A 27,351-nucleotide genomic window follows, 5' to 3' on the forward strand; every position below is an offset into this window, starting at 1 on the left:
CATAGCTGTTCCTACCTCTGGGAACTGAGCCTCAAATCCAAGAAGGAACATTTATAACGTACTAGAAGGGTCTGATGCCCTACATAGTGGCTTTGACCCCTAAATGCTGCTTAAGCTGCTGAACTTTGCCATGCTCTACTCAACTCACCAACAAACACTATTATTAGTAGTACTGGTCTGATTTGAGAAAAAAGCACCACTTTCTCTTTTATTGCTTAGATGGCTTCTAAACTAGCTCAGCATTTTATGGTGCTAGGGGCCATCCCACTGCCTAGGGACATAAAATATTTGGGGGTGGAGGGAGGCTTGTAGTGCATGTGCCCTTTGTTTCACTACCTTTACCTATTCAGCCCTAGGGTTGGGAGATTTCAAACCACAGAGGAATAGGTGGCACCACCATTCTTTGCTGTAGTCAAGATATAATTGGAAATGCTGCTCAGTGGTAGGTAGATAATTCCACTGACAGCAGGAAGTTCTATTTAGCACTGTCACCTTTAACCACTGCTTCCAACTTCCCAGAAAGTACAGCCTTTTCTTCCTTACCTTGCTCTTGATGGCTTCCTTCATGTTCCTCCAGGGTGGAGGATGAGCATCCCAAACAGGAGGACCTCATCTGCCCACAGGAGAACCTCTGATACTGACCTGTCCAACAGCTGGTCTCTATGGGTGGCCCTACACAGGCTGATATGTGACCAGATGGGTATCTGGATCCAGGGTGGGTGCCAAGGGTTTCCTCTGTTGGGCCTGTATCACCAAAATAATTAATTCAATCCCTGAGTAAATAATTGCATTAAAGTTTATAATTCAGTTAGACCCTTTCTTTGTCAAGGAAGGGACAGAAAGGAGGTCATGACGTTGTTTCTTCACAGGAGTCCATCTACCCCCAATGAGGTGAGCTCAGTGCTCAGATACCCCCTAATAATAGTCTCCTCTGATAACTGCTGTCCTTGGCCTTTCTCAAATATCTGCATTACTTTCATGATACAGCTTCATTCATGCTCTGAACTCCATCACTATGTCTTATGTCCTGCAATTCGAACACAACAACCATCTACCACATCCTGGTCAGAACAAGGGATGACTGGAATAATGAAAAAATTATTTATTAATGAATACAACAACTGGGGTACAGGCCAGAGGTGTGGGGGGTGAGAGGATTCACCACAGACAGAGTGGGGAACAGAACAGGCGGATTGACTAAAATACACTGCTGAGGGGAGCAGTGGGCGAGTCAGGAGAGGTCTGCTCCTCCATGTAGGTCACCTCCCTGGCTGGGAATTGAACTCACGCTGCAGTGGCTGTGGATAGCTTCATAGTGCTGCATCTTAACCTCTTGTGCCACCAGGGAGGCCCCTTGACCTCATGATTTGAAGGACAAGTTATTTTAAGGGTAGGTTTTTATTTTTTATTTAACTAGATTAAAATCTTCGTGTGGGAAAGTCTGTCTGGCCATTCGAGGTGAAGAGCGAGTTGAGTCTATACCCTGTATCAAGCCCAAGTTCCATGTCTACTGCGTCCTTTTGCAGGCCACCAGCCAGCGATGGGCTGCAGGCATCAGGCAGTAGCAAGAAAAACATATTTTTAGTACCAATACAGTACATCTGAAGGGCTAACATTTTAATTTTTGCCAGTATAATGGGTCTCAAGTTGGCAGTATAATCTTAACCCAAGTTGGCAAGGAATCTATCTTTTTTTTTTTAAAGATTTATTTATTTTTATACAAGAGCTGGGGTACAGGCCAGAGGCCCGGGAGGGTGAGAGGATTCACCAGAGTGAGGAGCAGAACAGTCATGATGCCGGTGTGTGTAACAACTGCCACCGCTTTACCACGAGTTCTTGTCTCGCGAAAACCATAGAAAGGAATTCACAGACCTTTTGAAGTAAGTAAGCAGAGAGAGACAAATCTTGCCTTTGAAAGAAGAGTTTATTTAGGAAGAAAAGAGACAAAGAAGAAAGACTCCCAGGTATAAGGTACCTGGGAGGGGCCAAGATGAGCCAGTACGGGATATTACCTTGGCAATATATACTTTTTCTCCCTCATTATGTTTAAATTTCACTCTCTCTCTCCCTGATTGGTTAACTCCCAGAGGGTCTCACACTTACTAAGTGGGGGAATTTCACATTCCTTATCTAACAGCTTTCCCTTTCCCCATTTGTCATGCTTGTCACTTTATCTTTATGGCCTAGTCCTCCGGGTGAGCATCTCTACATTGAAGTTAAACAGCTGCCCTTCTAAGTTGTCCATAAATTAAACCACTCTCCATTTCTCTAGTCTCCACCTCCCTTTCTCACCTGAAGAAAACCAGGACCATCGGTAACAGTATTAATATTGTCCGTGGTCCTGGGATGTTTGTTTTTCCTAATGGAGTTGGTTACATTCCCTTGGTTGTCCTTATCTCTGAAGCCTCCCTAAATTCTTCAGAGGTCCCCTCCTGCACTGTCCCTGAAACTGCCTAATAACCCTAGCTTGCCCTGTGTCTCAGTCAGATGACAGAAATACACTGCTGAGGGGAGCAGGGATGCGACAGGAGAGGTCTGCTGCACCACCATGTGGGATTCCCGCAGGCCGGCCAGGATCGAACCTGCACAGTTGAGGCTGCAGACAGCTTCACAGCACGGTGCTTAACCCACTGCGCCACCAGGGAGGCCCCTATCTATCTTTTTTATAATCCAATATAAAATTCTCTTGAATGTTCTTATGTTGTCAGTGGTACGGCTTAATTATGAAGTGCCTCTCTCTCCCAGAGAGTTTGCATTTAAGTCTTTGGGGATGGGGATTCAGGTGTCAGGGTATAGGCAGTGGGTCCTTGGTGCTATCTATCCACTTAGTCATCAACAGAGCGTCCTAGTCTTCTTTCCCTCCTCCATCTAATATTCAATAATGGGCTCACCAAATCATTCAATTTGTGACCCTTCGGCTCCAACAATTCCTTCGGGCTAGGTTAGGAGACACAGGAGTCACTCTGCTTCACGACGGAAGGAAATTTCTGCCAGGATAAATCCCAGTCTATCCATATTTACCACAATCATGGCCTCTTTCTCATCTCTTAAATTCTTTGTCTGAGAGTAAAACCATTTATCCCAAATATTTTTAGTTGTGTCCTGTCTGTTTCTCTAAGGAACATCATAGAATAGACAATTTCTCTTTCACCCAGCCCTAGGCACCTAGAGTTAATAAAGTATATTAGAACCATTGGGAAGCTTTTTATATTCTATCAGTATCTGGGCCCCTCCTTACGAAGCCTGATAGTTTTGGCCAAGGGGCATTGTCTTCTTTTCTTTCAGCTCTCCAAGTGATTCTAATGTATATCCAAGGTTAAGCACTTTGTGGGAGGGGACAGGCAGACTAAAGGGGGAAAAGGAAAGACGGTAATCCCCTATTATTTCAGAATCATTAATTATTCTGCTATATTAGGTAAAAGCTAAGTAGGGTTCTTCCTGGAAACTACACACAAAGTAACATTATTGAAAGGGGAGGTTTTAGAAGCTAGTGGGATGATGATTTTGAATTAGAAGTGCTCTACTGCCTGCTACTCAAAGTTTGATCCTTAGCTTAGCAACCTAGGAATCATCTGGAAGTTTGTTAGAAATGCAAAAATCTCAGACCCCACCTCCAGCTAAAAGGCATCTGGAAAGGTGTGCTCTGTGGCACTATTTTGCTAAAGAAGGAGGGGGAAGGTGTGGCTTTTTAAGTTGCAGGGCTTTCTGGAAAGTTCATCTCTCAGGGGACAGCAAAAAAAAATTCATGCAAGAAGAGAGCAGCTGCTGACAGAGAGACAACATAGACATGACTTTAGGTAAGTTTCTGGTGTGAGAAGTAATTGAGCAACAATTAGAATCCAGTTGACATCTGTCTCTGTTTTCTTTTTAAATAAGGAATTATTTGGCTTATTCAGGGTCTGGAACATTTTTTTCCTGCCCAAAGATTATAGAAGTAGGTTTGTTTACTTCAACCACTGGTCTGGGGAACTTGGTGTGACTTAGCCCATTTATGTGTAAAGCTTTTTTAAAATGTGTTTAATATTTCCTCATTGATTTTCATTCTGATTAAATCTGATTTGCCATGTGCACTGAAAGGAGGAGGTGTGGTGAATTAGGGGTAATGTTAGGGGGAAAAGGATGTCCTAAAGCTAATTCCATACAGGCTTTGTGGACTCCACCCCCATCCCAGGCCAAAGCCAAAGACACTGGGAACTCCAAATCCCATCACCACTAAAGGGAAGGTGGCTGGGACCTGAGGGTGGGGTTAAGCAGCCAGTTTGGTATAAAGCCAGACACGTGGGCTTTGGAGGGATCCCCCATTTTGGCTCTCCGCCAGCTCGCAGCGTCCGGCCAGTTCTGAGAGTGCCTTTGGGTTTCCGGGTCGGCGGATCGGGTAGGACGCATTAAAGACTTTATTTCCTTATTTTCTCCCTGAGTTGTACATTTTTCTTATTTCCTTTTCCCTTGTAAATAAACCTTTTATTAACCTTTTGTGTGTGCCTGTAGTGGAGTATTAATAAGTCCCTTTTAAGCGCGCGGGTGAGGAACTGTTGTAGAGCAACCCTGATACAAAACAGGGTGCCTGACTGTGGGTCCTCACCCACGCACTTAAAAGGACTTACCAATGCTCTACTGCAGGCACACGCGAAAGGTTAATAAAGGTTTATTTACAAGGGAAGGGGAAATGAGGAAATGTACAGCTCAGGGAGAAAAGTGGGAGACAAAGTTTTAAATGAGTCCTACCCGATCCGCCAATCAGGAATCCCAAAATGGCGCTCTGAGAGCTGGCCGCCAGCCAGGCGCTGTGTAGTCAGAAGGTGAGTGACAGCCAGCCACCAAGGCCCACGTGTTTGGTTTTTATATCCAACCTGGCTGCCCAACTCCACCTTCAGGTCCCAGCCACCCTCCCTTTGGTGGTGATGGGATTTGTCTTTCCCAATGTCCTGATGGCTTTAGTTTGGAGTGGGGGTGGAGTCCACAAAGCCTGTATGGGATTAGCTCAGGACATCCTTTCCCCCTAACAGACCCACAGCCAGGCAACCCGCTCAATATCAGGGCTGCCCTATAACAGTAAGAGTAAGAAGCAGTCATTACAGTCACTTCACTCAGGAATACCAATTGTGAGCATTCTAAATACGATGTTTTAAGAATAAGAGAATAATTTACCCTGCGCCTTGAACTGTAACAGGGTGGTCCCCAGGAAAGGGGGAGGTTCCCTGCCCCACCCAAGAGAGGGTGGAGCTGAGCAGGGAGAGGAGAAGCTGCAGAAGAGACTGAGGAAGGAAGCAGGATGGAGCCAGGAGACCTGGAGGAGGCGCATGGAGCCTAGAGACTCGTGAAGAAACTGCGCTTGTCTTTTGGTCGTGGACTGGGTGACACAGATGTGGGTGAGACCCATGGGGAGGTGACAATGGCAGCTTTTATCTTGATGTTGATTTTGCTCTTTTCCTTCCGGGCTTGTCTGGTTGTTTCTGACCCTTTGCTGTGGGTCCCCACTGGAAGATGCTTTGGACTTGTGGCAGGCTTTGGGGCCTTGCTCTGGGCCAATCCCATTTGGATGGACTTTTACCCACAAGGGGACGGGTAACTTTGGGTGCTTCATTTAGAAACTAGACTCTTTGCCTTTCCTGTATTGTTTCCTAGTTTTATTAAAGTTCCTTCCCATTAAAGTCTCATATGTTTTGTGTTGATGCGGCGGATGGCAGAACCTATTTAGAATAGGCAGGTTTGCAGGGTTTGGGCTTCCCCTCTCCCTGCCCTGTAACAGAACCAGTCAGCTTTCTGGCCAGGTGGGGGAGTTCTCTGCTGGCGACAGAAAAAGGAATTTCTAAAAATGAGTTTTCTCTGACTATCCTTGCTCAAAACCTCCAAATCTGGTGCTCTCAATGATTTTAATCCATCTTACTTTTGAGAAGGTGCTGTTTGGTGTATACTTTGCTTTACAATCCCAGAAATTGGGTCTGGTTCTGTAACAGGGTGGTCCCCAGGAAAGGGGGAGGTTCCAGGTTCCCTGCCCCACCCAAAAGGAGGGTGGAGCTGAGGGAGAGAAGAGGCTGCAGAGGAGACTGAGGAAGGAAGAAAGCAGGATGGAGAGCAAGGAGACCTAAAGGAGGCGCGTGGATCCTAGAGACACTTGAAGAAACTGTGCTTGCCTTTTGGTTGTGGACTGGGTGACACAGATGTGGGTGAGACCCGTGGGGAGGTGACAATGGCAGCTTTTATCTTGATGTTGATTTTGCTCTTTTCCTTCTGGGCTTGTCTGGTTGTTTCTGACCCTTTTCTGTGGGTCCCCACTGGAAGATGCCTTAGACTTGTGGCAGCTTTGGGGCCTTGCTCTGGGCCAATCCCACTTGGATGGACTTTTACCCACGAGGGGACGGGTAATTTTGGGTGCTTGATTTAGAAACTAGATTCTTTGCCTTTTCTGTCTTGTTTCCTAATTGTATTAAAGTTTCTTCCCATTAAAGTGTCATATGTTTTGTGTTGATGCGGCGGATGGCAGAACCCATTTAGAATAGGCAGTTTTGCAGGGTTTGGGCTTCCCCTCTCCCTGCCCTGTAACAGTTCCACTTTGGCCTTGCCCACTTATGCCCACAAGTTAGCTGGTTGTGAGAATGAGAGAGGAAATAACTTAGAATCCTGAATCTCAAAAATTCTCTAACTTCAACCTTTCATCATCTCAGTTCTCACTTTCTCGTCTGAACTTCTGGAAGCTGAGTTCCCTCCATTTTTTTCTTCTCTCATGCTCTTTTTATCTGACTGCTTCCTCACTATCACCTGTGATTGCTTTTTTCCTAGTCCTTAGTCTACCTATCTGGCAAAATTGAAAACTCAGACAAATATTTCCATTCAGCTTTGGTATTTTACTTATGTAGCTCAGTGCTGTTGGAAGAAAGCACGAAAGATGTAAATTAGAGCCACAACAGATGGTGCAATCTTAGCTCAGCCAAGCCCCCATTGGCTACCAGTATTTTCCCTGTTCCCCTTAATATACCTAGAAAAAATATTCTGATTCCATCCTTCTTCCTTCTGATACCGGAATTGTGAGGCCTAGTCTCCCAGCCAGGAACAGATCCCAGGCTGCAGGGGCAGCGCTGAGTCCCAGCCACTAGACCCCCACGGGTTGGTGTCTCACGAAGCCGCAGCAGGAACTTCGCAGACGCTCAGGCAAGCAAGCGAGAAGCGCAGGGTTGTTTAGAGAAAAAAAAAGTTTATTGAGGAGAAAAGGAACAGAAATAAAGTGGGACTCCCAGGCCATGAAACCAGGCCAGGGAGGGGCAAGGAAGCCAAAGTGGAGTCGTGTCCCAGGGAATATATACCTTCTTTCCCTAAAGCTCCACCAGTCTCTCTGTGATTGGTTAGTTCTCTGCCGTTTCACTTAATTTGCTACTGAGCAGGGGATCTTCACATTCCTTATCTAACAGCTTTCTCTTTCCCCATTTGTTACTTCTTTATCTTTATGGATGAGTCCTAGGATGAGCATCTCTGCATTGAAGTTAAATAGCTGCCCTTATAAGTTGTCCATAAATTAAACCATTCTCTATTTCTCCAATCTCTGCCTCCCTTTACCACCTGAAGGAAACCAAGGCCAGCGTTAACAATGTTGTCGTTGGTCCTGGGATGTTTGTTTTTCCAGGTGGAATTAGTTACACTCCTCTTGCTGCCCTTATCTCTGAAGCCTTCCTCAATTCTCGGAGGTCCCCTCCTGTAGTGTCCCTAAAACTGCCTAATTCCTAGCTTGCCCTGTGTCTCACTTCTGGTCTCAGGAAATGAATAGGTTCCCTCCCTGCCATCAAGTCTAACTTCTCCATCTTTGCCAGGGGACTCAGGCCTTCCATCCACTTTCAATCACCATCTCTAATATTTTTAACCTCTGGCTCCCTAGTGATGAATGAAATTGTTTAATCAGCCTAGTCCCCAACCCCGATGAATCCCTTCCATTTCTTATCCACTTATTCTGTCCTTCAGAGCCAAATGTTTGTTTAGGTACTATTTCACATAAAAACAAGGATTTGACATATGTGGACATCTTGTCATAGTGAATCAGATTTTTCCTTTGTAGAAATAAAATACCTTAGGAAAGAACTGGAAAGATTTGTCCACACAGCTATGTCTACTGTCATTCCTCCAATTCCCAATCCATTGCAATGTGGATTCTGCCACTATTCTACTGAAATCACTCATGACTTTCATTTATTTATTTATTTTTTTAAGATTTATTTATTTATGCAATAAGAACTGGGGTACAGGCAGAGGTACGGGGGATGAGAAGATTCAAGAGAGACAGTGGAGAACAGAATGGGAAGACTGATTGAAATACACTGCTGAGGGGAGCAGTGGGCAAGACAGGAGAGGTCTGCTGTGCCATGTGGGTAGCTTGCTGGCCGTCCCTACGTTGAACTCGTGCTATAGAGGCTGCAGTTAGCGTCACAGTGCTGTGTGTAACCCCTTACACCACCAAGGAGGCCTTGACTTTCATTTAAAATGTAGGTGTTGCTCAGGGTTCAGTTTCCAGACTACATGGCCTTTTGAAAACAATACTACACTAGAGTTTTTCAAATCGCCAAGCAGTTCAATTTAGTGCATCACTACTGGCAGTAAAAAAAAAAAAAAAACTACATATATATATATATACATACACACACACACGTATGTATATTTATACGTAATTCAAAGTGTTGATTGTTTCAGAAACTTACTTCAATTGAAAACCATGCTGCAGTGTGCCTACCAGGTCACATTGCAAAATGTATTATGTGAGGTATGGTCATGAAATTTGAAATACATTGTTTTAAGTTAGTGATCTTCAAAATGCTCTATTATTGTAAGTTTAATAAGTTGCAGAGGATTTCAGGTGGATTGTAAATATTTGCATTGTGACATAAAATTTTTAAAAAATTTCCACGGCAGTGATTTGATGCCTGCCGCATACTCAAAAAAATTGTGAACAAGTTTTCTTTAATAGTTGAAAATTTTATACCATCCCATTTTCTTTTTAAATCCAGAACTCTATTGTACTTCTCACAAAATAAAATATAATGTTTATGTCTGTTTTTATATTAAAAAGTCTGTAATACTTCTCTAAGATGCATAAAGGTTGAAATTAGCTTTAAAATATTTCTGTGACCATAAACCTCCAATATAAAAATTTTCTTCTTGAGAGCACTATCAATACAGTTATTAGTATACAGTTGATGAAGTAAATACATTTTTATAGTAAATATAAAAATTAAAGTTTTTATTGATGATGTAACTCTTAATGAGGATGAGAATTATTTCAATTAATTCATATCTCCATGACCATCATTATTGTTAGGATAAAACAGGTTTAGCATCAAATCTGTTACTATTTTTCATTTTTATAAATGCAAGAGATGACAATCTTTTTTCATATAGAGAAGCAGATTCCTATCAAGGATTCATTGAATTAGTGGAATTCAATTCTTTGAATGCCTTCAAGTTCCATGCCAAATTTCATGGTGGTCTACCACTAATTAGTTTTTTTAAACTTTAAGTTTTCAATTTTTAGTTTTACAAAAGAATCGCAAAGAATTCTTATGTGCCCCTAATTCAGCTTCCCCTATGTTAACATCTCACATAAGCATAGTACATTGACTAAAACTAAGACATTGCTATGATGCTATTAAATTTAACTAGACTATTTAGATTTCACTAGTTTTTCCACTTGCTGTCCCAGGATCCAAGGTAGCACATTGCCTTTAGTTGTCATGGATCATTGGTCTCCTGCTCCCTGACAATTACTCAGTCTTTCCTTGTCTTTCATGATGATAGTTTTGAAGAGTACTTGGTCAGGTATTTACTAAAATGCTTCTCATTTTGTATTTGGCGGATGTCATCTCTTGCTTACACTGAAATTATGGATTTGGGAGAACATTACATGAGACGAAGTAGCCCTCATGATGCATCGTATCAGGGAGTTCATGATAAAAACATTACTGGTAGTGGTAATTTTAGTCACTGGGTTAAAGTGATGCCTGCTACTCTCTCCACTGTAAAAATCACTTTTTTTTTTTTTAAATCACTTTTTCCTTTTCCACATTTTATTGTTTACAATATGCAGGTCACTAACTCCATCTTACAAACTCCATGGTTGGGAGGATTTTTTTCTCTACCTCCTGAAGGAAGGAATATCCCATCTGTTTTTAAAGTTTCACCCCTATTTTCTGCACGTATCACCAACAATTTTCAATAATCTACCAACTGGTAATTCAATTAAATCTTAAATTTTGTTGAAAACAAGTTGGGAACGAACTGAGAAATCAAAATATCTATATATTCCCAACTTTTCTGATGTGCAGATTTGGACACCTTCAGGCAAATACATAACTGATTAGATTCGGGATTGGAGAGAGGTATGCCTTCCTTAGGCAATTTATTACAAATTGGGATGTAAACCGATTTTCTGGAAACTATCCTGGCCTGAATATTTCTAGGGGTTTGTATTCTCGTTTGAAGACCATGGTTCTAAAATAATGTACATATTCCAGTACTACCGATGCTGTCGTTGATTCCTCACGTTCTTACCTTTACTCCATACCAGTTGCCTTCACCGAGCACTAAACTTCTCTTAGGGTCTCCCAACTCCCTACCTTTTGGCCTTCATCTCCCTCCTTTCACAATATTAAGGCGCCTGCAGCTTCTAGAATACATGTTGCTTCTTACCTCTTCTGTCGGATGCTTCATTCTCATCTCCTCCTGGCCCTCACTGGCCTAGCTGGGGCTCTGGATTCAGACATTCTAAGCTCCCATCTTTTTTTTTTTTTTTTTTAATTTATTTATTTATGCATACAAGAGCTGGGGTACAGGCCAGAGATGGGGGGATGGGGTGAGAGGATTCACCAGAGACAGAATGGGGAACAGAACAGAGAGACTGCGATACACTGCTGTGGGGAGCAGCGTGCAAGGCAGGAGAGGTCTGCCACGCCATGTGGGTAGCTCCCTGGCTAGCCGGGGATCGAACTCGTGCTGCAGAGGCTGCGGATTGCTTCATAGTGCGGTGCTTAACCCCTTGCACCACCAGGGAGGCCTTCTAAGCTCCCATCTTTAGAGGCCGTCATCACAGACCATCAGACTACTTGGGGAGGGAGGAAGCTTTTAATGGTGAGGACTGTGTTTGCAAAGCACACCGGGGCCACATTCAGAGCCCGTTAGGCAACCTTTCAAGGGCCTTTATCTGTGCGGTGATTTCCAGTCTCGGCTAAGGAAACGCACACTATCTTTGAAACGAAGTGGGTCCTAAACAAAATCCAACTTGCAGCCGCGCCTCCTCGTCTACACCAAGTTCTGCCTGTGGCATTTGAACCCGGAGCCCCAACCCACTTCCGCCCGCCCCCCTATCCTTAAAGTGGTCCTGGAGCACAGCCTCATCGCGCCAGCGATGTGGGCCCACAAAATGCCTTTACTGTTTGAAGATTACCCTCCGCTCGGCAACTCTCGCGAGGGGCGAGACTATTGTCGCGAGAAGTCTGGGAGGCTGCAGCGATGGCGGCGGCGGGAACCGGACCGGGACCGGGACCGGGACCGGGACCGGGGGTGGGTGCAGGATCTGCCCCAGCAGCGGCCGCAAATGCAGCGTCTGGGGAAGAAGGGGAGACAAAGCCGGTGGTAGCCGTAGCAGCCGCTCCGGCTGGAGAGGGCACGGCTGCTGCTCCAGCAGCTGAGCCCAATTCCGGAGAGGCCGAAGGCGGGTAAGACGTCCTGCTGCCCGAGGAGGACTTGGGGAGGGAGGCCCGCCCCTCTCAGAATCCTGCGGCTTCCCAGCACCCCCTCGCCTGCCCTTCCGAATCTAGACCCCGTAGTCAACAGGCTCCTCTTGCTGGTTCCGGACCTGCCTGCTCCGGACGGTTGTCCCGCCTGACGTCCCCTCTGAGCTGTAACCCAGACTGCGCCCCTTTCCTCACCTGTCCAGTCTGTGAGAGCCAAGGTGGTTATCTCTGGCCCTTGTACCTCAGCGGAGGACTGGTAGCTCCCTCTTCTAGCAGGAATCTTTCAGATACCTCAGAAGAGTCTTGTCCCACTTTGCATTGCCAGATTGGAAGAAGTGACAGCCCCTATGAAAGTAGGGTAGGAGAGTTGCCTCTCTCCGAACCTCCCCAAGACCAAGTGCGTCCGTGTAGACTTGTCTGTAAACCTGTCTGTCATGGCCCATTCTTTTCTAGCCCTGAGCGTCCAGACTGAGAACAGGCTTAACTGAAAAAGCGCTAGGTGTGTCAGGTTCCCCTGTACAGTGCTTTGATATTCATCTTTGGAAATAGGTGTTTTGAATTTCGTCTCAAAAATTTTCATTAAAGGAGTGCTTTCTTTATCTTATAGGGAGGCCAACTTGGTTGATGTAAGTGGTGGTTTGGAGACAGAATCTGCTAATGGAAAAGATACACTAGTACGTATTTGTTTTTGAATGTTTGCAAGTCACACTATTTTGTTTTGTTTTAAGTTTTTAAGCAAATCAGAAATACAGCGGAGTCAACTAACTTGATTCTCCGGTTGCTCTGTGGACACAGGAAGGTGCTGGGGATACTTCAGAGGTGATGGATACCCAAGCGGGCTCTGTGGATGAAGAGAATGGCCGGCAGTTGGGAGAGGTAGAGCTGCAGTGTGGGATATGTACAAAATGGTTCACTGCAGATACCTTTGGCATAGATACCTCGTGAGTATTTTGTGTAGTCTTTGTAAAAGTCAATATGTAAAATAGATCTCAACATGATCAGCAGGTGAGAAGTTAGTTTGAGGCAAGTATAAATGCCTCATATTTTCTGTCTCTGTCTCCTGTTACTTGTTCAGCAAGCAGTAGGAATTGGAATCATTTAATTAATTTATTTTAAAGATTTATTTTATTTATTTATGCATAAAAGAGCTGGGCTACAGACCAGAGGTGCAGGGGGTGAGGGGAGTCACCAGAGACAGAGTGGGGAGCAGAACATATGCTGAGGGGAGCATATTTGGGTGAGACAGAATAGGTCTGCTGTGCCATGTGGGTTGGCTCGCTTGAGCTACTAAGGAGGCTCCTGGAATCATTTTAATCGGAAATTGTTTCAGTGCTCTGAGCCTGTTATCTACCGCCAGAAGGCACAGGTGTAATAGGTATACTGATAGTTATTACCCATTATTTTAAGCTTACAAATAGTGGGGAGACATAACCTTGCAATTATAAGGCATTATTAAACATATTTGAAAATATATGAAGCTTGTATTGGGTGTCACGGATTTTGGGGGAGTGCTTGGTGTATGTGGTAGAAAAGTCTATTGTCAAAAATTTGACAGAAACTTTTTTTTTTTTTATTAGATAATAAATTTTATTGTTATATTCCCCATACAATTGCAGCACCCCCATTCTGACCCCAATCCCTCCCCTCCCGCCCCTGCCCCCCTAAAAGTGTCTCTGGTTCATAGTTTTTTGTTGATTTTGATTTTCACTTTCTTATAGTTATTCATTTTCCTGGTCCCTTATTTAAGTTTTCTAGATTCCTGCTATGAGTGAGACCATCCGGTATTTTTCTTTTTCTTTTTGGCTTATTTCGCTGAGCATGATCCCTTCCAGCGCCATCCATGTTGCTGCAAATTGCATGTGTTTATCTTTTTTGAATGCTGAGTAATATTCCATGGTATATATGTACCACATCTTCTTGATCCAGTCATCTATTTTTGGGCATTTGGGTTGTTTCCAAAGCTTAGCTATTGTAAACAGTGCTGCTATAAACATAGGGGTGCAGGTGCTCTTTGGAATTGATGTTTCTGTGTCCTTTGGGTAAATACCTAGGAGTGGAATTGCTGGATCATATGGAAGCTCTATGTTTAGTAGGTCCAGAAATCTCCACACAGCTTTCCACAGTGGTTGGACCAGTTTGCACTCCCACCAACAGTGCAGAAGAGTTCCTTTTTCTCCACACCCTCGCCAACATTTGTTGTTGCTAGTTTTTTTAATATGTGCCATTCTCACTGGTGTAAGATGGTATCTCATGGTAGTTTTGATTTGCATTTCCCTGATGACAAGTGATGTTGAACATTTTTTCATATGCCTGTTGGCCATTTGCATTTCCTCTTCAGAGAAGTTGACAGAAACTTTTAATAAACTATCCTGGTTAAGGCACCAGTGAGAACCTACCAGATGCTGAATTAACCACTGTGACGTATAAATTATTTTTATGACAGACAAATCCAGGTATTTGTGAAAATATAAGGTTGGTTTAGTGATAAGTTTTAAGAATATATTAATATTTTAATCTAACTAATTGAGGGGGAAGGATCCCTGTTGATTTACTTCTCATAAAGAAGTATGTGTTCAGAACATTAAATTGCGGATTGTCTGTTCTACAGGTCCTGTCTACCTTTCATGACCAACTACAGTTTTCACTGCAATGTATGCCACCATAGTGGAAATACCTATTTCCTGCGGAAGCAAGCAAGTAAGAACAAATTAGACTATTGCAAAAAATGGTTGTCTTCCACTTAGCTGGAAAGGAAAGGGGAATCAGGCTTCCCAGAATCAGATTTTTGCCTGGTAGCTGATAAAGTCACATTGGGGTTTAGCTCTGACTAATTGCTACTATTGTCCAGTTTAGATCAAATGATGACTCTACTTTTTGTGCTATAGTTGTTCGTTTGTGGGTCATCTAATTAAGTATTTTTTTGGTATTAGGCATATAGGACTATAGGTAGGTAACCTGTTCTTCCCTTTTGTTTTTGATAGACTTGAAAGAAATGTGCCTTAGTGCTTTGGCCAACCTAACATGGCAGTCCCGAACACAGGATGAACATCCAAAAACCATGTTCTCCAAAGATAAGGTAGAGATGGAATTAATGTAATTGTGATTGTATTCTTTTATTTCTTTTATTTTTTTTAAGATTTATTTATTTATACAAGAACCAGGGTACAGGCCAGATGTGCAGGAGGTTGAGAGAATTCACCAGAGACAGAGTGGGGAGCAGAACAGGCAGACTGACTGAAATATGCTGCTGAGGGGAGCAACAGGTGAGACAGGAGAGGTCTGCCACGCCATGTGAGTATCTCACCAGCTGGCTGGGATCAAAATTGCACTGCAGGGCCTCCCTGGTGGTGCAGGTGGTTGAACGCTGCACTGTGAAGCTGTCTGCAGGCTCTGTAGCGCGGGTTCGATCCCGACCATCCAGTGAGAACCCCACATGGTGAACCATACCTCTCCTGTTTTGCCCGCTGCTCCCCTCAGCATTGTATTTCGTCAGTCTGCCTTTCTGTTCCCCACTCTGTCTCTGGTGAATCTTTTCACCCTCCCGCGCATATGGCCTGTACCCCGTTCTTGTATAAATAAATAAATCTTTAAAAAAAAAAACTGCACTGCAGAGGCTGTGGACAACTTCATGTGCAGCACTCAACACCTGCACCACCAGGGAGGCCCTCTTTTTTTTTCATTTTAAAAGATTTATTTATTTATGCATGCAATAATTGGGGTATAGACCAGAGGTGTCCCCAGGGAGTGAGAAGATTCACCAGAGAGAGTGGGGAGCAGAACAGGCAGATCAACTGAAATACACTGCTGAGGGAAGCAGCAGGTGAGCCAGGAGAGGTCTGCTGCGCCATGTGGATCAGCTCCCTGGCTGGCTGGGGATCAAACTCGTGCTGTAGTGCATGGCGATAGCTTGATAGCGCTGTGTCTTTTAACCCCTGTACTACCAGGGAGGCCCTGTGATTGCATTCTTCAAGTGCTTTCCCCCCAGTTTTGATGGATATGTGACTATAGAGTCAGTGCTTATTTTGATCTTATCTCATGTGATATATACTGATTTCTTACTCTGTATACATTATGTCACTTGACTTAGCTATCATTAGAAATAATCCTTAAATAGTTTTGGTGGAGAAAGCCAACAGTTGTGTGCCCTATAATAAATAGGCAGATCTGGAGTTGAACCTTGCCACGTTAGTTTAACTATTTTGATCTGCCTGTGTTAGGTTTTGTCAGAAGGGAAGGAGGTCAGTTTATACATGTCTTTCATTATCAAGAATTATCATTATTAAACTGGAAAACCACAGGACTAAAAGTATGGACTGAAAATTAGATAACTTGCTCTCCAATGAGTCTTTTCTGTGGTTCATGGTAAGAAATATAAAAATTAAGTAAATTTTAAAACAGTGATGTCTCCATTGTGACCTAGTGTACATTCCTATCTATCTGCTTTCATTTAAAGATGAAGCAAATATTTCACCAAGTAGTGTTTACTCTCAGGTCTTTTCCCTTTACTCAATGATACCTTATACTGTAGTCAATGCTAGTTTTGCCCCACAGAATTGATTTTATAACCTACTAAGTGATTGTGACCTATAATTTGAAATAGGCTATACAGATAATTCAGGGTCAACCCTTTCTACTAAACAAAGCCTGGACTTAATCTTGTAAACTGGAGGAGTTAGCAAAGGGTCCCCCTTCCCTTTTTTTTCTTATACTTTAAAAGTACTTCAAATAAAAGCATGCTGTGACTAAATTTTTAATTTTTTAAATTACTATTTTAATATTAGAAGCCATCTTTTTTTTTTTTTTTTTTTTTAGTTTATTTTTTAGCATAGAAGAATGACGTGTAGGCCAGAGGTATGTGGGAGTGAGAGGGTTCGCCAGAGACAGAATGGGGAGCAGAACAGACAGATTTACTGAAATACATATATAAGGGGAGCAGCAGGCAGGATGGGAGAGGTCTGCTGCACCATATGCACGTTAACTCCCTGGTGGGGGATCATTCTCAGGCCATGGCATGATAGTGCTGAGACTTAACCCCTAGTCCACCAGGGAAGCCCTGTGACTACATTTTTAAAAGTTTTTTTCCCGTAAATTACTGTTTTCATTTTTTCAAACATATGGAAAATTAAAATAGTATGATGAACATTTGTTTACTTTTTACTTAGATTGCAAGCTGTTAAAATTTTGCTACTTTTGCTTTATCCCCTATATTTATATTTCCCCCAAAATTGTCTGAGGCTAAACTGCATATGTTATGCTTTACCCAATATTTTCTCATTACCACAATATGTTGATCACACTGAAAAAATTTAATGTTGAAGCAATACAACTATTTGGGATTTTTTTGGGTATACAGTATATATTTATATTTTCTCAATATTATTGTTGCCTAAATATCTTCACAGCTTTTCCTCCATCCAGCCATAATCAAGGATCACACATTACATTTAGTTGAATTGTCTGTTTTGCCTGTAATTTAGAATTGTTCCTTTATTTTATGTTGTTTTTTTTGGTCTGCTATACGTTTAAAAATTTGAAGAGCCTTGATAGTTGTTTAGCATGATGCTTCTTAATTTGCCTTCATCTGATTGGTTCCTCATAAATAGGTTCAGGTTAAACATTTCTGGTAAGAGTATCTTGTAGTTAATGCATGGGGTTTTTTGATAGCATCTTGAAAAGAATAATAAGGCATCAAGAGGTATAAACTACTGGTTTGCTTTATTGTTGATCCTAAATTTGACTACTTGGTTAGAGAGGAATTAGCTTCCAGATTTTTCCATTGTAGAGACCTTTTTCCTTTATAATTATTAAGTAAATCATGGGGTGATAATTTGAAACTGAATATCTTGTCTTCCTGACCCTTTTCAAATAGTGATTTTAGCAACCATTTATTATACCTGAATCATTTGATAGAGTGGTTATTGTAAAACAGAATACATTTATTTGGTGCAATTCTTATGTAAAATGTTTTCCCTTCCCACCATCCTTTTCTTTTTAAATTATCACTGTGAATTTATGGATTTTTAGTGTCCATTATTGGATTTCTGAGTTTCTGAAACTCAGATTGTTCCAGATCAACCCAGTATAGCCCTGTCAGGCTAACTCTTGAAACCTTTTGGTATATCCCTATTAGTTTTTTTGCTTACTTTCTGGGACAAGAAATTATTCCAGGCTTTTTTTTTTTTTAAAGATTTATTTATTTATTTATACAAGCACTGGGCATAGTCAGAAGCGCGGGAGGGTGAGAGAATTCACTAGAGCCAGAGCGGGGAGCAGAACAGGCAGAAGGACCAAGGTACACTGCTGAGGGGAGCAGTGGGTGGCTGGAGAGGTCTGTGCGCCATGTGGGACCCTCGCCCGGCGGTTGGGGATTGAACTGGTGCTGCAGAGACTGCGGACAGCTTCACAGTACTGCGCTCAACCCGCTGTGCCACCAGGGAGGCCCAAGATTTAGTTTTTATGGAACTAACTCTGGTGGAAGATGTTAGTTGTAGGGCTGTAGAAGATGTCTGGAGTGGGGAAAAGTTGATGCCAGAAGATCAAACTCAGACATTGTTTTAGTCATTTAAGGCAGAAATGATGAGGACCACAGTCAAAAAAGTGGAATAGAACGAAAACTGATTGGTGAGAAATTTCTGAAAATTTAGAATTCATTTGGTAGCCATTCAAATGTGAAGGTTGTGGGAGGATAATCAAGGATGACTCTGTAGTGTGTCTGCCTTATGATTCTGGATGATAGGTAATTTTAAGTATTAAGAACAAGAATAGAATTCTGCAGAGCAGATTTGTAAGATACAGAATTCAGTTTTAGTCTCAGGAAGTTTGAGGGCCTTTGGGTTGTCCAAATGGAGACATCTCAAGTAGGTAGAAACAGGAGCTTAGGAGAGAGAATAACTTGAGAACCATCTTTCACATGGCAACCAAAAGAATGGGGTGGGTCTTTTCCCTTCAACTGTATTGTAAGCCCTGTGTATCTAAGATTTTATGTACATGTTTGAAATTCCCCACAATCTACTTGTTGTTTGCGTGCATTTATAAGCATGCCTAGGAGATACTGCAGCTTCAGTTCCAGACCAGTGGAACATCGCAAAAAGCAAATATTACAATAAAGAATCATGTAAATTTTTTTGGTTTCCTGGTGCATATAAAAATTATGCTTAACTAGACTGCAGTCTATTGCGGGTGCAATAGCTTGTGTCTAGAAAATAGCACACATATATTAATTAGAAAAATAGCAAATGCTAAAAAATACTAAATATCTGAGGTGTTAGAAAAATGGACTGGTAGACTTGCTTGATGCAGAGTTGCCACAGCCTTCATTTGTAAAATGTGCAGTATCTGCAAAATACAATGAAACAATACACAATAAAATGAGGTACAATTATATATTTGTTCAGTAATTAGAAGACTATAGATTTTTCTCTTGATTCTGACAAAGTTCTCTGAAAATGCTGCAGTTTCCTTTCCTGTGAGCATAGCTTTGAAAGCAACTATAAAATTCTTAATATATTTTGTTTTAAAAATTAGGATATCATACCATTTATTGATAAATATTGGGAGTGCATGACGACCAGACAGAGACCTGGAAAAATGACTTGGCCAAATAACATTGTTAAAACAATGGTAAGTAGACAAAAATCGAATACAAGTGACATTAGAAGACCGGTTTTCTTTGTAAGAATTAATTTCTGTGTAGTCTCTCTGAAAATAATGTAATGACGAAGAAAATGAGAACAACTTAGTATTAAATCTTGGAGCTTGTATAGTATCACTAATTGTACATTTTAATAATTTTCACACACAAAATCAGTATGGTGCACCTTGGTCTTAATGAACATCATCCAGGGTCGTATATATATGACACTGAAAACTTTGCAAGTATAATTTTATATTGAAATCAGAGACAGTTTTTGTCTGATTCTAAAGAAAAAGCAAACACTTATTCTGAACATTATTGTCATTAACATTAAAGGAAACACCTGGGGAGAAATCATTGGCAAGCTGTTAATAGTGCTCATCTCTGAGGTGAAGGTGAAGGATTTTGGTTCTCTTCTTTTTTAAGTTTTTCTGTTTGAATTTTTTGATGTTTATGTATTTTTTAATCAGAAAAAACAATATTATCTTTTTGGAGATTATACCTAGGATTTGATTGTGGAGTTGGTGGTTGATCATTTAAATATAAAATTTTCAGTAATACTAAAATCACTGTTTTCTTCTAGAGTAAAGAAAGAGATGTTTTTTTGGTAAAGGAACACCCTGATCCTGGGAGTAAGGACCCAGAAGAAGATTACCCCAAATTTGGACTTTTGGATCAAGTACGTTAATGAATTTTATGTTTCCCTTTTGGTTTTAAGTCACTTTGGAGACTCATGTTTTGTTTACAGTAACACTGCTGTTACATGTCCATGACTTGATGGGTTCCAAATAAACAATTACTGTCGGGTGTGGAAAGAAAGAACCACTTTAACCCAGGAGACTAATGTTTTAAGTTCTGGCCCTTTCCCAGGATATTAGGACTTCACGATTTTTAACTACAACCATTTTGCTGACCTGTCACTATCACTCCTCTTATTCACAGCTAGTCATGTCTGCTTGGATTATTTCTTTTTTAACTTTTGTCTCTTTACTTGTTAACACATATGTATTGTTTCATATTATTTGTAATTTTCCTTTCATTTTAAATTTTGCTTTTGATAATACTCATTGTTGTGAAGGATTCTTGTTGTATATCTAGGAAAAAGAAATTTTTCATTCTTAATTCATTGGCAGCACTCACATTTAACATGTCAGGATTTCAGATCTTTTATTTTAAAGATTTATTTTTATTTATGCATACAAGAACTGGGGTTTAGACTAGAGGTGTGGGGTATGAAAGAATTCACCAGAGACAAAGTGGGGAGCAGAACATCGGATCTACTGAAATATACTGCTGAGGGGAGTGGCAGGTGAGACAGGAGAGGTCTGCTGTGCCATGTGGGTTAGCTCCCTGTCTGGGCATCGAACTCAGGCTGTAGTGGCTGGCAGTAGCTTGATAGTGCTAAGATTTGGGAGGCCCCATTTCAGGTCTTTCAATTGTGTCTTAAAATGTTTGATTTCTTACATTGGAAAATGTCAAGATTTCACAAAGAAATACAGATTCCTATACTTTCTTGTAAAATGAAAAGATCTGGGCCTCCTTGGTGGCCTAGGGGTTAAGTCTCAGCGCTATCACTGCTATGGCCTGAGTTCGATCCCTAGCCAGGGAGCTAACACACATGGTGCAGCTGACTTCCCTAACTCGCCTGCTGTCTCTGGTGAATACTCTTCCCTTCCCCCTCACACCTCTGGCCTACACCCCAGTTCTACACACACACACAAAAGAAATGAAAGGATCTGATTCCATTAAGCTAAGATTCCCATAGGAAGCTAAGGAAATGGAGTTTAGGCACTCCAGTTTACAGTTGTCCCCGTTAGCCCCCCACTCACTGTGGCTTGCCATTCATGTCATTCCTAAACCACTTTATTTATTTATTTATTTATAAATAAAGATTTATTTATTTTTATATAAGAGCTGGGGTACAGGCCAGAGGCGTGGAAGGGTGAGAGGATTCACCAGAGACAGAGTGCGGAGCAGAACAGGCAGAGGACAGAAATACACTGCTGAGGGGAGCAGCGGGCAAGACAGGAGAGGTCTACCTTGCCACATCAGATTCTCACAGCTGGCTGGGATCGAACCCGCACTGCAGAGGCTGCGGACAGCTTCACAGCGCTGCGCTCAACCCGCTGCGCCACCGGAGAGGACCTCTAAACCACTTTAATCTTACACTTAGCCTACCTCACACATGTTACTTGCTGATCTCTGAAGCATCCAAGTTTGGGACCCCTGCAAGTGCAGGTGCTTTAGGATTGTAAGTTTCAGTTCCCACTCTATTAGAATTTTTCCTGATTTTGAGCATTGCCCAATTGACTTGATATTATATCTTCCCTTTTTAATTGGATATTTTTCTCTCCAGGATCTTAGTAACATTGGTCCTGCTTATGATAACCAAAAACAAAGCAGTGCTGTTTCTACCAGTGGGAATCTAAATGGTGAGTGTTTAATTTCTTATTAATGGAATAGTTATAAGCTATTGAATCTAAATATTCCTATTCTTAACTGGATATTTACAAAGATGCTTTAAAGTAGGAAACAAAATTTTCAGGAGCTAGCCAAGAATTTGACAGATGATAGTGGACATGAACTTTTTTCACTTTAAACCACAGTGTTTGGTCTTAAGTGAAACAAATTTAGCATAAAACAAGGCACAATTTAAAGGTCAGATTTAATGTTTGTATTAGAATCCCCAGCTGTGTCCTCACACTTAATTTAGATTAAGTTGCTTTCCACTTTCTTAATTCAGCTTCATTATTTAACAAAACTTCTTAGGTCCAACTTCTAATTTTTCGTGCCCTGAACTTTCAGCTTCACATAGTAGCATCTCTGCATGTTCTTCTATTGGTAACTATCTAATAGCAGGCATGCCCCTCATTACTAATGGTAATCTAATGAAGAGTTGAAGTCTGTGGATGGTAGCTAACTATTCATCTGATACATAACATTATTAACTTGTCTTTTGGAGAGGTAGCTTCCTAAATAATCATTTCCACTGTTATTTATATTCTAAGATGGGGTGGAAATAACTAAGTGTATTGTTTTATCTTTTTACACCACTTTTCCCTCTTATTGTTAAAATTTGACCAATACATGGTGCCACTTCTGTTCTTACAGGTGGAGCCTCTTTTGGAGGTGAATTCCTCCTGTCTCCTTTCAGCCTCTCAGACTTAAGTATTTTGTGGTTTGGAAAATGCTTTTTGCTGAGTTGTGGTAGAAGCTAAAACTAAATTAAAATTTTAAAGCATTGTGAAAATGGTGGCAATAGCACTTAATATGAAACAGTAGTTTCAGTTTAATGGTAGTAATTAAAAGCTTGTATGTTGTCATATTCTGCCTAACATGACCAGCAGTTCACTTGGTATTGCTCGTTTTGTTCAAGAAAACCTAAAAGTTCTCTTGAAATGATTAAAATGAAAACAACAATAAAAGATATTTTGTGGTATTTTGAGTAAGGTAACTCAAACTAGAGATGTTAATGTTGCAATGATAAACTTTTATGAGACTAATACCTGGTGTGTTCATAGAAGGAAGTTCTGCATAAATCTGGTCCTGTATATGCAGAATATGACCTGCCTTCCATGTCTTGATTCTTTTTATTGCAGCAGAACTGCTGGTAATTTCCAAGCTTGCCCCAATAAAAGACAGTACTCTCTGGAGTTGTTTACATAAAGGTGTTTTCCTGCAGTTCAGGGACATTTTCTGGAAGAGAGAAATACATACTAATTGAGAATAATGACAGAACTGGACAAAAATTGCAAAGTACCTGTCTCAGAAATACACAAGGTAGTGTTCCTTGTGGCCTTGTATATAGTTAATTTTTTTTTTTTTTGGTATAAAATGTGTAAATTATCTATTGGTATTTACTCTTATACAAACCAGGTTTGTCTAACCTGAATTTTATGCATTGGTTCAACCTTAATTCATTGTGAAAATTGTTCACCCCAAGTCTTTTTTACTTGTGTCTTAAATAACCATGGTGGCTACCTAGCAGCACTGGAGAGAAACACCTTTTTGGTACTCCTGTTTTTGTTTTCTATGTTTGATGTACTTTTGTCTTGTTGGATAGTCAAGTTAAGTGCTTTAGCAGATATTGTGCCTTTATCATGTTTATGGACTATGTTGTATAGTTTAAGCAAAGTGAGCATTCACTTATAGCAAGGATATTCTGTATGGATGTGTGTAATGATTTGGATGGAAAAATACTTATCCATGCAATCATTTTTAGCCATGGGTATTTGGAATCTGAATGAGTGAAAAATGCATTTGTGTCACATCCTCAAAAAGTACACTAGTACTTGCAGCTCACTGAGGAAGGAAGTTGAAAATGCAACACAGGTATCATTGGTACTAGGTTCATGAGCTTACTGCCAGAAACCAGCATTCTGGGCGGTGAGACACTCAACATATTCATTCAGAACCAGGATGAAATACAATATGCTTTTGAGCAGGAAATCCTCCTGTGGTGTTACACAAATGCACGTTGGGAGTGTTAGTCCCGCTGGTGTTTCTGTCACAGCTCATCTAAAGTGATCTGCCTTTTTTTCAAAGGGGGAATTGCAGCAGGAAGCAGTGGAAAGGGAAGAGGAGCTAAGCGCAAACAGCAGGATGGAGGGACCACAGGGACCACCAAGAAGGCCCGGAGGTGGGCACAACACCCACCCCACTCACCACTGTTTGAGCATTCTTTGGTGCTGAAAAGGCCCATTAGAGGAAAAAGAGCTGTACAGTCGTATCACTTTATCCGTGATTTCATTTACTGTGGGTTTTGTTTGGGGTTCTTGGGTCCCTCTGAGAAGGAATTCAGTGGAGTCTCCATTCAGCAGCACATGGCAAGACACCTGCAGTCTTAAAAGACAAGAGCAAGTTTTTTTTTTTTTTTTTTTTTTTTAAGATTTATTTATTTATACAAGCACTGGGGTACAGGCCAGAGGCGAGGGAGGTTAGAGAATTCACCAGAGACAGAGCAGGGAGCAGAACAGGCAGAAGGACCGAAGTACACTGCTGAGCAGAGCAGTGGGTGACAGGAGAGGTCTGCCTTGCCATGTGGGAATCTCCCTGGCTGGCTGGGAATCCGAACCTGCGCTGCAGAAGTTGTGGACAGCTTCACAGCGCTGCGCTCAACCCGCCGCGCCAACAGGGAGGCCCAAGACAATAGCAAGTTTTGCCAGAGCATAGTGTGTCCTTTATATATCGTTCTTTCATGGGATTTATCCCTTGTGAATTTTTGTTTTGTTTTGTAGAATTTATGGCTTCAGGGAGTCAGGTTGGGCTTGTTTTCTATAAGAGTGGTAATCCTGGGCCTCCCTGGGGGCACAGCGGTTGAGCGCTGGGTTGCGAAGCTGCCCGCAGCCTCTGCAGTGCTGGTTTGATCCCCAGCTGCTCCCCGGCCACTGGAGGAGGGTCCCACATGGCACGCAGACCTCTCCTGCTGCCCGCTGCTCTCCTCAGCAGTGTGCTTCGGTCCTTCTGCCTGCTCTCTGCTCCCGGCTCTGGCTCTGGTGAATTCTCTCACCCTCCCTCACTTCTGACTGTACCCAGTGCTTGTATAAATAAACAAATAAATAAATAAAGCAAGAGCAAGCTTAGTGTTTAAAAAAAAAGAGTGGTAATCTTGCCACCTCTGGTTTTGACCTTATGAAAACTTCCATGCTAAATTTTCTGTTCTAAGCTTGCATTAATTTCAGTTACTTGAGGTCAGCAAGGGTCTGAAAATATGTACACTATTTCTTGCAGTAAGATATTACAGTTCATTGTTATAATTGTTCTGTTTTATTGTTGTTACTTTCTTACTGTATCTAATTTAGAGATTAAACTTTAGGTATATATGTAGATTAAAACAGCTTATGTAGTGTTCAGTATTGTCTATGGTTTCAGGTATCCAGTGGGGGTCTTGGAATGTATCCCCTGCAGATAAGGGGAACACTATATTTCCCAGTGACTTGGATATCTAACGTTAAAAAGCCTGTCCAGGGCCTCCCCTGGTGGTGCAGCTGTTGAGTGCTGGGCTGCGAGGCTGCCCGCAACCTCTGCAGCACTGGTTTATTCCCCGGCCACCAGCGAGGGTCCCATAAAAAAAAAAAGCCTGTCCAAGAGTGATCAAAGGGCAAAAGGAGAGGGGGTGAACAGGAATGGGAGGTCCACATCACATAGGACTTTGTGTCCAAGAAAAAAGGCAGTTTTTTCTAGTGTGATAAGAAGCCTTTAATACATTTTGAGGGGACTAGTCATATGATTTGACCTATGTTGTAAAAGGACCATGCTGTTGAAAATAGGCAAGAGAGGGCAAGATAAGCAGAAAGTGCAGTGGGAGACCACTGAGATAAGGCAGAGATGACCAGGGCATTGGCAGAGGTGGTGGGAAGAAGTGGTCTGATTCCCACCCACTTAGATAGGAGCCAACAGGATTTGCTGCTTGATTTGGGTGTGATCTAGTAGAGAGTGTCAAGGATGACTCAAATACAGTCATAAGCAACTGAAGGACAGATTTGCCATTAACTCAGATAGGAAAGACAGAGGGAGGAAGAGAGACTGGGATGACAGAAGGCATCCAGACATTCAAGAAGAGATGCTGAGTATGTAGCTGCATGTTTAAGCCTGGAATTTAGAAGGGAGGTCTAGACTGAACTAGAGAAGCTTGGGAGTCAGAAATTAAAACTCATGAGGCCAGATGAAAGAGATCACCAAGATACTGAGGGAATGGTCTACACTCCATGATTCAAAATTCACCGGGGCCAAGAGAGACTCGCAATTCTAGATATTTCAGATTTAGGGATGTATAATGTGACATAGTATAAACATCCCCACTGAGGCTTTGGGAAGAAATATTTTTGTGGCAAAAAAACCCAAATAGTACTTTTAAGGTGAGATTAAAAACTACAGAACAGCCTTGTGTTACTTCAAGTCAGGTTTTGCCGCCTGAGTTGAGGTGAAGTCTAGGTCTCACTGTCAAATGAGTTATGGAAAAACTTTATTTTCTCAAATGTTTGGATTTGGGCGTTAATAGATAAATGAATTTTGGACTGGTAAATAAGAAGACAGAGATGAGGAAGAACCAAGATGGGGGATGGGGAGAGCTTGTCTACTTTTGCTCCAATCTTTAACACTTTCAGGGGTAAAATTACCCGAGGCCAGGTCTCCTATTTTGCAAACTTGTTACTACAAAAACAACCCAGAGCATTGTCCTTTGGCCAAGGTTCTTTAAGGCATCTTGAGAAAGGAGGGGAGGAAATCAGAGTGAGGCCTATATTGAATGTTAGCTTTTCTACTTAACCTTTCTGCCTTCCCCTCTCGTACTTCTTCCCTTCTTTGTTCAATACTGAGGTGTTGAAATTCAGGCTATGTCTTGTTTAGACTGACAACAGTAGTTAAGTGATCATAACTCTGAGTTTCTGCTCATTATTTATAATAATAAAAATACTAATGGAAATCATCCCTGTTCCTCTTCTCTCTTTCTCCCCTGTGATGTGCTGACTCAGATTCATACAGACTAGAGTGATTTAAATAAAACCTTTACAAATAAGGCTAATTCTCTGCATTTTCCTGTTTTCCGTACAGAGTACATAGTAATCTATTTGTATAATGAATACTATTTGTGAAGTTGCCTGTGTTCTAACTGAAATCTAATAAATCAGAACCCTTTTTTTAATAACAGAATTGAAGAATTGAACTAGAGAGTGCTTTAATTTCTTAATTTTTTTTTTTCCTTTCTGCAGTGACCCTTTGTTTTCTGCTCAGCGCCTTCCCCCTCATGGCTACCCTTTGGAACACCCATTTAACAAAGATGGCTATCGATATATTCTAGCTGAGCCTGACCCCCATGCCCCTGACCCTGAGAAGCTTGAACTTGACTGCTGGGCAGGAAAACCAATTCCTGGAGACCTATACAGAGCCTGCTTGTATGAACGGGTTTTGTTAGCCCTACATGATCGAGGTATGTAAGCTATTAGTGTTCATATTCGACTCAGTTTTTGAATTACTGTCATCGTTTTTGTCCCTGGTAGAATTAGATATACA

General features: G+C 41.7%; 1 protein-coding gene across 2 annotated transcripts in view; it reads left to right on the plus strand.

Annotated features, from left to right (window-relative positions):
* The first annotated feature begins 11,464 nt into the window (after positions 1 to 11,464).
* The window catches only part of ASH2L (ASH2 like, histone lysine methyltransferase complex subunit), a 31,138-nt gene continuing 15,251 nt past the window's right edge, over positions 11,465 to 27,351 (plus strand). The window contains exons 1-10 of one of the 2 annotated variants that reach the window (XM_037526049.1): positions 11,465 to 11,690; positions 12,316 to 12,382; positions 12,504 to 12,649; positions 14,317 to 14,405; positions 14,690 to 14,784; positions 19,233 to 19,328; positions 19,925 to 20,020; positions 21,698 to 21,773; positions 23,887 to 23,980; positions 27,051 to 27,268. In XM_037526049.1, the coding sequence (XP_037381946.1) occupies positions 11,485 to 11,690; positions 12,316 to 12,382; positions 12,504 to 12,649; positions 14,317 to 14,405; positions 14,690 to 14,784; positions 19,233 to 19,328; positions 19,925 to 20,020; positions 21,698 to 21,773; positions 23,887 to 23,980; positions 27,051 to 27,268 (1,183 nt within the window). In that variant the 5' untranslated portion in view covers positions 11,465 to 11,484. Of the gene's footprint in view, positions 11,691 to 11,787; positions 11,927 to 12,315; positions 12,383 to 12,503; positions 12,650 to 14,316; positions 14,406 to 14,689; positions 14,785 to 19,232; positions 19,329 to 19,924; positions 20,021 to 21,697; positions 21,774 to 23,886; positions 23,981 to 27,050; positions 27,269 to 27,351 lie in introns of those variants that run through there. The other variant, XM_037526050.2, reaches the window with a different exon arrangement.

Source organism: Talpa occidentalis, unplaced genomic scaffold (genome assembly GCF_014898055.3).
Source record: "Talpa occidentalis isolate TD23 unplaced genomic scaffold, MPIMG_talOcc4v2.1 talOcc4.4, whole genome shotgun sequence".
Lineage (NCBI taxonomy): Eukaryota > Metazoa > Chordata > Mammalia > Eulipotyphla > Talpidae > Talpa > Talpa occidentalis.